This window comes from Strix uralensis, chromosome 3 (assembly GCF_047716275.1).
Source record: "Strix uralensis isolate ZFMK-TIS-50842 chromosome 3, bStrUra1, whole genome shotgun sequence".
Taxonomy (NCBI): domain Eukaryota; kingdom Metazoa; phylum Chordata; class Aves; order Strigiformes; family Strigidae; genus Strix; species Strix uralensis.
Window position 1 is genome coordinate 129,238,385 of NC_133974.1, and position 13,050 is coordinate 129,251,434.

Genomic DNA, 13,050 nt, shown 5'->3' on the forward strand with positions numbered 1-13,050 from the left:
ATCTTATACGTTACAATATAGCTACGTGAAAACAAAAGGTATCTCTCTAATAGAATTATTTATAATGCACTTCCATAAACTAACTGAGGCTGCGGTTACTCCACCAGATTGGTTTGTGTGTCAGTTCCCTCCTCAGTGGGGAAAAAAAAAAATCTACTTTGTGTTGTGATTTTTATCATGTTCCTGAGCTACACGGAAGAAAACATATTTTAAGAAGCCTAAATTAACAGGTATATATCTCTTTGCAGCTGTGCCTGGGGTAAATATTTTATCTGTTTTTGTTATCCCCAAGAGACTTTTCTTTTACTTTAGTAGATTTAAATACTCTGAAGTGACATCTTGTGAGAAGTTATGGCTTTAAGATGAAATTAAATTAAAACCCTTTTATGAAATTACTTCAATCAGCAACCTTTTTTTCCTCATCTGTCTTGATACTATTGTGGTGATGCCTGCCATCATTCCACTTCCTGGTTTTATAATTGTCTCAGGTAGTATGTTTATGTGTACTGTTGCACAAAATGTTTTCTTTCTAACTTCTTCCTGGTTTTAAGTTTAAATATTATTTTGTTCAGGTTGTACTGCTGTCATTAATGTAATTATTTGCTTTCGTTTATTAAATGATTTATATAATCCCTTAATTGTGAGTTATCATCTCTGTTACTGGGATAAAGGATATGGGGGTTGGGATTTGGGCTTCTTTTAAATTAAAGTACGTAGCTATGCAGTTACATTGAGGAGAAATCAAAGGTATACTCAAAACAGAAGACGGTGTGGTTTGCAGGGGCAGTTTTTCAAATCTGGTATAAGAAATCCCAAAGTGTTAGACTGTCAGCTTCCAGAATGTTGAAAGGTTTGTATCTACTCATATCTCATTCTGAACACCACCTCCAGACATCTCTGTCATCTCTGGACAGACAGACATTTCTGTGTCTTCTGTTTTTATTCTGCTGTTTTTCCTATTGCTCTATGGAAAACAGAAACTGCATGTGGCAAGTCAACAAAGCAAACAGAATAGTTTTGCTCATCGATTACCAAATTTTATGGGTAAAAATGTCGGTTTGTATGTTGACTGTCTCTCTAATGAGCTTTCACTACCCTTTTGTTTATGCAGGAAAAAATAGTGCCTTTTTGTAAAGTACTTTAGCATTTTGAGTTGGCAGATACATAGCACAAATCTGTATGAAAGCGATGTTTGTTTACATGTGTCACTGTAATACAGATTAAGATACAGAACAACAAAAGTTTGTCTAACATGTAATAACAGATTCCATTGCGGAGTACTGTTTGTAACTTTTTGGTATTTTGGCTGCTGTAGAACACATTGCTGTGAGGTTATCTGAAATATTTAATCACTGTTACAGTTCTCCTGGACTTTTAACGCTGCATTCAAAAAAATCTGTAGTCTTTGCAAGGCACAGATATCTTTTTGTGGAAGTGTCACAAAAGATGATTTTTTTTTTTCCTCAGTTCCGCTCAATTACACAACTCTTATTACACAGAATTTCAGCTAATCCAAGAGGCATCACTTCAAAGACTTGTTGAGGCGCAAGACTTGCTCTTGATCTTTTATGAGCAAGCTGACAGTTTGCTTGTGGTATGCTGTCTGCTTTTTGTTTTGTTTTTGCAGACTAAATGGAGAAAGAACAGCCTTTCTTTGTTGGACTGTATGAATCTCAAGTTGTTCTGTGATTAAGATCACAATGCTAATAGTTAACTAGAGGGAAGGTAGACTTCTTTTCCGAAGTAACAAGAGCAGCTGACCCAGAATACTGTTAAAATAACTGTGCTGGTCTTTGTAAGCATCAGCTGTATTTGAGTTGATTAAAAGCAGTTATGTTTTCCAGTTTGTGAACTCTGTCATTGCAGGGAAACAAATGAATGGGTTACCTCTTTCAGTTTTTGGTAATAAAATGGGTCTGGACAAGGTGCTTCATAAGAATCATCATTTACACTGTATGCTTCTACAAAGCCATTATTGCAGTACCATTCCTTTTTGCACTCTTGCTGTCAGCCGCCATATGAAGTCTGAGTTTCTCTTGAAACACAAAGGGATTGGAGCAGCTTTTTTCTAGGGTGGTGAAGGTCCACACACCCCACTTAAAACTTGCAGTTTTCAACAAAACCACGTGCTGATTGCATTTATGGCTGGCTGGGAGAACAATGTGCAGTTTCAAGCTTTTCTTTGACTATAGAGCACATCAGAAAGTCTACTGTTCAGGTTCTGGAGACAAGAACATAACTTTGTTGTAAAGAATGATGAAGATTTCAAACTTTTTCTAAGTTAAGTCTCAGTTTATTAACACTGACTGTAGATCACTTTCTTTAATCTGACTTCAGTAGAATGTTTTTTATGAATTTAAATTGGAAATTAATATGATTAGCGGGGAAGCGGATGTCACATTTTGGGTTTCAATCTCCTTTAGTGAAAATGCTCAATTTACTTTGCTTCTTTTTGTTGTTGTTGTGGATCAATGCAAAAGAATATTTTGAACCTGTTGGTATACTCAAACAGTGGGGTTGTCAGCAAAATTTTGCAGTGAAACAACTTGTTTCTTGATGAATTGTTTTTTCCTTGTTTTTGTTTATTTATTAATTTCATAGTAATTAAGATTTTTGAATCTTAGTCCTAAGGACTTCTCTTTAAAGATGAAAGCAGAATGCCAGCGGCCTTGTTGTATTAAGGCAGTCACCATAGATGAACTTTTAATGGGTAATGAACTGGAAGTTGTTAATTCTAGTTAAAAGCAATACTATGATGTTTTGCAGCAGAGCGGCTAACAGTAATCTGTGACAAAAGTGTTCTTTGAAAACATTTTAGCTGGTGTAATTGAAAAGGACGTGACTCATCCTTGTACATCCATTACTTCTTGTCACAAAAACCCCACAGAAAAATAAATTTTAAAATTACAGTGTGTCAAAAGAAATGCCCGTAGACTTTGAATCCCTTTTAAAAGTTGCAAATAAACCATGGCCAAAACTGTATCAAAGATGGATGGAATGTTCTTTAATGCATGTTGAAAACAGAGCATTTTTTGCCTAGATGTAATTCAGGACTATTAGTGTTATAGTGTTGAGTAACTTCTTCAGGCATTCCAACTTTGACCACAGCTAGAAACTTCAGCATGCCTGTGTTTGCTGCCAGAACATTTATAAATATATCTTGAAGTAAAAAGGATTCTAAAAATAAAAATGATACCCTTGGTAGCTTGAGAGTTTTTATGAGATGAGTAACTTGGGAAAATGAAACTCTTGTTTAACGTCTTAAAGCTTTGTATTGTCTCCTTTGCTACAGGTTTAAGTTGTAAGTTAAGAGACACTTCAGTGGTGAAGTAATTGCCAGGTAGATCAGTATTTTTCACATAACTGAAAGCTTATGTTTTGTTAAAATGCTTTGAGTAGCCATTTGTTTGTCTTTTCCCTCTTCTTTTCTACTTTTCTATGGTGGTAGGGCTTGCTGTTAACATGAAAAGCTCATGCTTGGTTTGCTTTCTTGGGTTTTTTTGAGTCTCTTTAGAAATATAACGGCTGTTCTCTGCTTGGTTTTTTAAATAGAAGTATATTCCTGAAGAATTATATTATAAATGTATTATAAACCTTTTCTCCTTTCCCTTCCTTCCTATTCTTGGATGCATGCCTTGATTGGGTTCTTCCCCATCCTATGGTAGTCCTCTAGTTCTTGCAGTACTGCATTTTTCTGTCCGAGGGTATGAAGAGACTGCTTCAGTTAGCTCAGTTTATTTTCTTCCCCCTTTGAAAGCATGCGTGCTTCTGTTTTAATGTTTCTGCATTCCTTGAAGGTTTTGAATTTTCATTTCAAAATACACCTTAATTTTCATAAGTTGTATTCCTCCATTTGTATATCAGAGTCTTGAAATCTTTTGGTCAGACTTCGCAGAGACTCGTGTTTTCAAAAAGAGATGTATTTGTGTGATGTATTTCATGTCCTTGCCTATTTGTAGAAGTAGGTGTGAATTTCTGTTTCCATTTTTTGTAAAGGTTTTTCCCTGCCTCATTTCAAAGGCTTTATGTCTCATCTCGGAGACCCTCAGGTAGGTATCAAAAATTCCATGCATTCACACCCAGTTCCTGCACTGTCTGAAGCTGTTATCACATCACCTTTCAGGTCTGTGAAGTTCAGAGTAGACCATCTTCCTCTTGGCAATTCTGAGACAGTCTTCTTAATTGAGTGCAGTCGGATTGTAAAGCTAAATAAAGCTCCACAGAAATTTTGAACAGGTGCTTGGAATTTGCTCTTTATTTCTTTTTACTGGAGAAGGTATTCGTGTTGTGACTGATTGTACTGGTAAGATTCCTTCTGACTCCTAAAATGAAAGAGTTATGCCACTGAAGAGGCATCTACAATTTTGTTGGTGTGGAGTTCTAATTTATCCAACATTCTATAGTATTCTGATAAATATTCTGTAGGGAGAAGCAGGTGGCATTCTCTTTGTCTTGAGATCCTCTGAATAAGTTGTCTCGGTGCATCCTTGATGTTGTGCCAGGGAGTGTGCTATGCCAAAGCATCAGGCACATCCAGATTTTTAGAAATAAAGTGAACTAGTGTCACTCTGTATCATGTATTTTTTCCCTACCCTCTTTTGATTATTATGTTTATCAGATGGTAGAGAGCTTTTTCTTGTCTGCAGAAGGATTCTGGACGGTGTTACTAGGACTTCAGTTCTGCTGGGTCCTTCTTCCTCCCTTTATTTGGCCATGACATCTAATCTTAAGATAACAGCTGTCTTTGCTTTGTGGCAGTGACAAATCTGTAGAGCATGAAATTCTTCCTCTTTGCTAATGCTTTTTAGTATAATGCACTGAGCAAATGTTTTTTGGAAGAGAACATTAGAAATTTGTCTCCGGGCTTTCAGGTCTATGCACTCTGATTACCCAGGGGCAAGGAACTTGGACAGCACTAGGAGTAAGAATTGTTCATCCTAAAGCATTCCTGTTTTTACTTTGTTCTCTAAGTACCTTTCACCATTCGTATTCTGATTCCTCCCATCGCTTCTCTGACCCTTTTGTTCTAAACTTCACTGACTCGGTTTTCTTCATGCTTGTGGAGCCTGGGGAGCAATGAAGTCTGTTAAGGCAGCAGCTGCTCTGCAGTCTTACACCTTTTCAAAGCCATCATCTTGGTAGCCTTTTTTAAATCGTATTCTCCCCCCTCACCTCCTTCTAGGGAAAGTTATTGCCTGTGCACAAAACTACAAATGTGTCATTATCCTAAAATCTTTTCAAATTTATTTATTTGAATATATTTGAGCTGTGAGACATAGCTGTCAAAATGAACACCACAATGAATATACACAGTGAATTTGAAGATCTGTTCTCGTGTGGGATAAAATGGGATAAAATCTTGTACTACTTCTTGGATGCAGAAGGAAAAAGCAGAAGATGAAGATGAGTAGTATAAAATGAACATGGAGAGATTGTGGTCTGTTGCATGATTACATATTAATCGTGTATTATGTATTCATGATTCTTCAGGAAGATGGTGTTTTGGTGACTCAAACCCTAAGAACACTTGAAATATCTCTGTAAATTAGAATCAACATCTTGCAAAACAGGTTTTGAATTTACTCATTACTTGCTCATTTGAAACTTAACAAAAACTAACTGACTTACTAACATCAAATTTATATTTCATTTCTGTGTGCTCTCTCTTTTGTTTCCTTGTATTCATTACAAATTAGTATGTACAAAAAAGAACATTTAACATTAACATTTAAGACAGAGCTTTGAGCTGTTTCCAGTAGATTTGTTTCCTGATTCAGCTTTTATTGCATGTACTGTACTGTAAAAGTATGACCATGTAATTTCATTGATGTGTTCACATGTGGCCTAGACAACCATTTTTCTTTTTCATATCAGGTTGTTACGCCGTTGTAATAAAAACAGATATGAAACTCCAAAAGCGTGTAGCATTTCTCTGAAGTTTTACTGTTTGGCAGTTCTGGGCTGTTATCTTTCTTTGTTCTGTACTTGTTTTGTGCTTGCATCTAAAAAGAGGGGATTATATTGAGCTGACAGTGAGACTCCTGAACCGTGCTACTTGTAAATTTTGAATCTTTAAAGTCCATGCGGGAGCAAAAATGAGTGATTTTAATTTTAGCATGCAAAGCTTTTTGTCTGAGAGCCTTGAGTTTGCAAAAAGCTACAGAAGGTGCTAATAAAAGAGGAGTTAGTTTTATAATTAATTAAATGTTGTTTCATACTTTCTATGAAATATATCTTGGTTTTTATTCAAGAAACTTCCAGACCGCAGTAATGCTAATGGTTGAATAGAAATTTTACAAAGTGACTTGTTGCTGATGCCGATACTTTATTTCTGCATGCAGAGCTGCAGTCATAGGCTTAGGATGTTAAGGAAAGGTACAGTTCTGTTTTACTGCTCTGTCATACTTAAGAATTTCCAAGGTAGACTGGGGTCTGTGCAATGATTATTAGACGTTACTTAAGTGTTACTTGATGGGTTAGGGACCAAACGAAATGTGTATTTTGGGGGAGGGAGGGAGAGATTTTCACTCATGTCGTAAGGCTTTTGCTTGCATATAAATGATCATCTTAAATTGTTGGGTGACTGGTTTCTATATTAACGCATTATTACACCTGAGATATATCGCACCCTAGAGAGGGTATAAGGTATCTGTTATAGTAATTTGAGATGCCCTGTTCAAATTGCTGTTGTTTTGGTTGTGGAAGATTAAACTACTAGAATAAGAAAGTGCACTGCCCCAAGCTCAGCGTCATCAGATCAGTTATACAGAGGTTTTGATCTAGTCTGTTATGGATGTGGCCTTATAGTGTTTTGTTCTTATTTTTAGGATTCTCCTTTTACAAATGCAGGATTGGGGTCTAACCTAAACCTTCTGGGTGAGATAGAATGTGATGCCAGTATAATGGATGGAAAGTCATTAAATTTTGGAGCAGTTGGAGCACTGAGTGGTATGTTAATTATGTATTATAAAGCTAACTAGTGACTTAAGTGCAAAGATAAATTTTGTTCTTTTGTTATTTTTTTGGAGGGGAGGACACATTGCAGATACTGCCCCATTTAAATAAATTCTGCCACCTTTAAAAAAAGGGGGGGACGTTCCTGCTCCCTGAAATACTGTTTTGTGTTAATTTGCTTTGTGTAACATATTGTCATATTAGTTCACTGATAATCCTTTGATGCAGAACCATTGTATGATATTATACAGTATTCACAATGGGAGTGAGTTTGTTCAGATGAATTTTTAGAATGATAACTTTATAATAAAAAGATATAATAAAAAAAAGATTACAAGCATTTAAACTGGGATTTATATTTGCTTTTGTTCTCTGTCTCCTTGAAAAACTTAGTGGTATATAATTCAATCATAAGGTCAATTGATATTTTGGTCTCTTAGTTCAGTTGCTCAAATTAGGGACCAAAAAAAGGGACCAGAGTTTCTTTGATAGTGTCAGAAAGCTGGTCAGGGTGCTAGCCTCCAGACTGAAGCCTCTCACATATTCTTGAGAATGGACGCAGCTGCTCATCTGTCAAGCTGTTTGCTTGGGACATAAAATTTCTGTACGCTGTAGCTGTTTTCGTTATAATTTTTCTCACATGATCAGTTACATTTGGATTTATTTTGTGTGTTACTATTACCAGGTTAGATACATTTGCGTATGGGACATTTAATCTGAGCTAATGTGCTTCTCTGCTTTTTTTTTTTTTGTCTAGTTTTAGCTTTCAGTACAAACCAAATATAGGTATACAGTCCCAAATAGGGATTGTTGAAGTTTTGTGTTAAGTACATTGAACAGCCTTAACTGTTACTATTGAATAGCTTTTCTGACAACATTTCAAGCTTTGTTCTTTATCCTAGAATAGTTCTAAACTGTGGTAATAACTTTCTCATGTAGATATAAATCTAAAATAAATAGTAAAATTAAGTGTTTCAAGGCTTGTTTGTTACAAAATGTAACCTTCCAACCGTGGGGAAAGAGGAAATGAGGGAGTGAGAGAAAGCTAAGCCTGAATCCTATAATCCCTGTTCTGGCCAGATAGATCCAAATGAAAGCTCTTTCCATCTCAAAAAATTAATACTCGTAAAACATCTTTGGCCTGTAGAATACCATAGATTTAATTTGAGATTTCTGTGGTAGGAGGTCACTCCTAATATTTCAATATAATTCTTTCTTTTTAAAACAAACAAACAAAAAAAGTGGGGGGGGGGATGTTGATTTGAAGTCTTTGTCACTACTGACTGATAGAACATGTGAAGGAAGAACTGATAAAGTTGTTGTTATTAGATTGAAACATAACATAAGGTGTCTCTTAATGACTTGGAAAAGCCTTGGAAATTAAAGGAAGCTGACTTCCATTGCCAAAATGAACACTACAGTGCTATGTGGAAAAATATTTTAATGTTTTGTTCCCATTTTTTGCTAATTTTTTTTTTCAGGAATCAAGAATCCAGTTTCAGTTGCAAATAGATTGTTGTGTGAAGGGCAGAAGGGAAAACTCTCTGCTGGCAGAATTCCACCTTGGTAATTGCTTTGTTCTGCTTGACTTTACTTTGGTCTTTCGTCTCTACTGCATGCAAATTTGAGGGTTATATCTTATCCCAAGAAGGCTGGTGCTGTTTTACATAGCAGTGATAGTGTGCCTTTAAAAAGAAGATAAGCTTTGTTCTCTGATCTTGAAACATCTTGTACACTTGATGAAGCTGTGGGTAGAATGAAGTATTGTGAATAGATGGCAACATCATTTTGTGATAATTTCTGCCTGTGTTATTTCCAGTTATGTCATACTGAATTCTTATGTTTGTTACTGTAGCATTTTGAAAAATCCCTAAATACATCAAGATTAAAATGCAATTCTACTGCCTTTGCCTCTGCCTACCTTTAAAAAAAAGCAACAGTTTTTAATAAGTATATAAAAGAATCCTACTTTACCGCCTGTCTTTGTGGCTTTATTTTGTAGTTATAGTGTGGAAATGTGCAGTGTTCAGTAACTTCCTCTTAGCCAAAATGGGAAGTTATTTTAAAAATAGACTTAATAGTATTTACAGCAAGAATAAAAACATGCACTCCTTTATTGAGATGGATATAATACTTTGATGGAAGAGGTAACGATTCAGTGCATAGCAACTTTAAATATTACTGCATCATTTTGGGAACAACCCACTAAATGTGTCAGAATTGATTGCTCTTAAAACCATCTTATTTTCATTAGCAGCTTAAATTGACAAGTAGAGAACTTGAATGATTCATTCATATTAATTGACTGCTATCCTCAGTCATACCTGTTGCAGAAATTTGCTACCATTTGCTAACTAATGGGCTACAGTATTTGCAGATGTATTAAACCAGCATTTATGTAGTTTAAAACGTGTATGTTTAGATTCACAAATTTTACTTTCCTTATTATGTTATTCTTATTCTGTAAAATTAGCCAAATAGTCTGTAGCTGGATGGTATAGTATTCCAATTTAAACAGTGATGAAAAGAGCTGTTTCAGTGTTCTGTCATGCTGCAAAGGAAGTTCATAGATCCAAAAAAGGCACCCTGAAACAAAACCATCAACAAGCGGATTTTGCATTTAAAACTCTTTATGACAAAAGAGTGCCTGTAATTAGTGAGATAACTTTTTTCCAGAGAATCTTACTGAGGAATAGGAACTTGAATTTCAATTGCTGTTAATAGCTCATTTCTTCAGATGTCAGAAGAAAGAAGGGCATAGCTGAGTTACGTTAAAGAGAGTGTCAACTGAGGTGGGGTTTTTTGGTGTTCAGAACTAGCACTGGAGTCAGCTACAGAGCAAGCACTTGTGATTTCGTTTTGTCTGTATCATCACAATGTTTCGCAAATTGTTGTAAGGAAGAGCATATGGGCATGACCGAGTTTATGCTGCTATTATCTTAAAAATAACTGAATGGAAAAGAAACTATATCCCCTTGCCCTCAAACAACAAGACTAAATCTTTCAAACCCTGTGCAAGGTCTTGGCTAACAGATGCTTTAAGGACAAGGGAGCTCAAAGTCTCCAGGCGAGAGGTGAACTGTCTTTGGAGCCAACACGTACAGTTCACTGTGCAAATGTTGTGGACCTGAGTTACCTAATACATATTTTCTTTTCCTTTTTCCCATTCTGCATTATGAATGTATATTTTATTAGAGCAAGTTAGTTACCCCGGGAACAGTCTATACTGGTGGAATATGATGGCTTGTGCTTGCCTTGGTAGATGCTCCTGTACATCCAGGCTACCCCAAGTCCAGAATGATAGAGTTCACGCTCATTGTAGGTGATGACTATTGACAATTTCATGCCTTGCCTTTCTGGCAGGGTTTGGCATGGCACACTGTTGTTTTGGGACTGAAATATATTCCTGCACAAGCTTGGAATATATATAGTCAAATGAGAAGAGAGCAGTTGTATTTTGGCATTCCTACCAAGTGTCAGGATTTTAGTAACTGATTTTTGTTTGTAAAGATATGCAAGTTTCATCTTGTTTCTCATGGACAAATAGCATATTTGGGAATCTTTCAGATACTGCTTAGCCTAAGAACCTGTCTTAAAGAAACCTAGTGGTAGAGTGTTTCTATAGCATGATCTAAGCTAGCTTAATGTTTCCTGGCCAGAATGTTTGGCACATGACTATACAAGAAAAATTCAGGAACTGTGGGATTAATAAAAGTGGCATTATGGAGATTCTTGTGTATAAAAGAACACATGGAGGAGTTAGTTTGGCCTGTTTATCCCTGTTCAGCACCCGTTTTTATAGTGACAGTTCAAAACCAATTCAAAGTGGTATATTTCTAATTTTCAGTAGAAGAGATTCTAATAAGTGTGAATGACTTTATTCTGAGATGGTAAGCTTATTGGGAAGGAGCGATCAAGTGTCCTAACTGATATATCCAATTTGCTGTAAATTGCTCTGTAGAGTGTGTCATTCTGGATCAATATCTTGTTGCCTTGTTTAAAATACAGGATCCCACTATCCAAATTAAAATTTAAAAAGTTTGAAGTAGAGAAACCCTGAATGCATGAGGGCATTTGTTGAAACTGTTAAAGTTCTTACATCTTTCTGTCATATTTATTCAGCTTGATGTTGTCAGGATTTTCTCTGCCTGTGTACGCAGGAATGGAAAATACTGAACGTGTAAATGTTACATATTATCATAGAAGATATTCCTGTTCATTGTATAACTTTACAAAAGAAAGCACTATTATAATTGCACAATTATGTATTGGATGGATTTTTGGAAGTGGTCTTTGGTCACAGAATAATGGATTAGATATTTTGTGGTAATAAGTTTGAAGGTTTTCTATTTTTTACTCTGAAACCTTGACCTTCCTAAGGAAAAAGGCGTATTTACATCTGTTTACTATTAAGTGTAGATATGTAAGAGTTGCAGGATGGTACAAATATACCTGAATGTCTCCTTTCTTAGAACTCTTCAGTACTGCTGATACCTAAGTTCATGTCTGTATCCCTTTTTCAGTATTAATAGTAACCCATATGGGAAATAATCCCTTCTTAGGGTTGGGTTTTTTCCCCCTCTTTGGTTATACAGGGATTTGTAATTTCCAGTTTTACAGTACTGTAGGCAGGATATGTATGTAGTGTAACTTGTAGGGCAGTGTGTAGTCAAGAAAGTGCCTAGAGTGAAGGCCTGAACCACCTTTTTATCTCTGATCTATATTCAGAACAGTTTCTTCTTTGGAACAGTGATTTCAGAGTGATTGCTGAATTTTATAATAAATGTTACAAAGTGGGTTTGTTACATTCAGGATCACCTTGGCCATCTTCAATGAACCTAACCTCCTTCTGCCACTTGTGTTTAGCTTGGTGTGGCCTGTCTCCCTGCAGCCCATATTAAATGGCCCTCTTTGGAGCAAACAGCACCAGGATAACAATGTTTTTGGAGAAAATTGCCTAAAAAGACCATTTTTAGAGACCTTGACTTGCATTTTCCATTAATATGGTCTAGTTTGCCTGGAACTGGAAAGAGTGTTCAAGCATCGGCTCCTTGCTGGGAGGATGTTTTCATCTTCTGTGTGTTCTGAGCCTTTAACAACTACAGAGTACTCTTTGTTTGATGTATTTGCAAGAAAGATCTTTTTATCTTATTTGTGCAGAACCAACTTTCAGAGTAGCAGAGCACAAACTCATTCATCCTTGTTTTTTGGTTTTTGTTTTTGTTTTTTTCCCCTTTGGAAAATTGTATTTTGAATTAGCCTAAAGGCTTTTGAAACTTGGTGGGGTTTTGGCTGCTTTCTATAGCCCACTGGCTTTATTCCCTCTTTTCCCTCTCCCCCAGTAAATCAAGCTTGGTGGTAGTTATTTAAAGGTAGTTTTGTTTTTCTGTCAGCTTAAAGTATTGCCCTGCTCATTCTTGCCTGTTGCAGTTTTTCTGCGTGGCTACATGGATGATTCTCATGACAACTAAGGCAGTTCCCCAGTGCCAGTCTGCTGGTTCCCACCCTCTCGCCACCCTATCATCTGTGGCTGGTACAACTGTGTGTGTGGCTGTGTGCTGAACCGGATCACAGAACTTGCTTTTTGGGATGGTGTAAAGACTGTTTAGTCTTGTTTAGATTATATGTATTTGGCTACCTGCAGAACTGAGTTCATGTTGTATGTTCTGTAGGAGTCTCTTACCAACTAATCCTATATCAATTAATAGGAGATACAGTATAGGTAGTACAGACAACAAAGCACTGAGATCCTGATTTTATTTATTTTTTTTTTTTTTTGTAAACTGTTTATTTTAACTTTTCTGTGATTATGCTGTCCTTTCAAGACATCTGAACTGGAAAGTTTAAACAAGGTGGATGATCTCTGTGGTGTTATGGGGCTTCGATTTGATGTCTGCTTCGACTAATCTAACTATTCTTTGGGACCAGAACAGGAAAATATTTTGTCTGTGCCCATCTTATAGGAGGGAAGAGGAATCTAGGAAATAAGAACGCAAGTGTGAGCAAAGTAAAAGTCACATCACCTAGGTTTTGAGACATTCTTGGGTGCTTTTTTTGCACTCTTATTAAGTATTACTGACTGTTTCTGTGTTTTTA

General features: G+C 36.2%; 1 protein-coding gene across 4 annotated transcripts in view; it reads left to right on the plus strand.

Moving 5' to 3' along the window:
- The window catches only part of TASP1 (taspase 1), a 90,196-nt gene that overhangs the window by 8,750 nt on the left and 68,396 nt on the right, over window positions 1–13,050 (plus strand). For all 4 annotated transcript variants that reach the window (XM_074864384.1, XM_074864387.1, XM_074864385.1 and 1 more), the window contains exons 5-6: window positions 6,828–6,948; window positions 8,436–8,520. In XM_074864384.1, coding sequence (XP_074720485.1) covers window positions 6,828–6,948; window positions 8,436–8,520 — 206 coding nt within the window. The remainder of the gene's footprint in view (window positions 1–6,827; window positions 6,949–8,435; window positions 8,521–13,050) is intronic.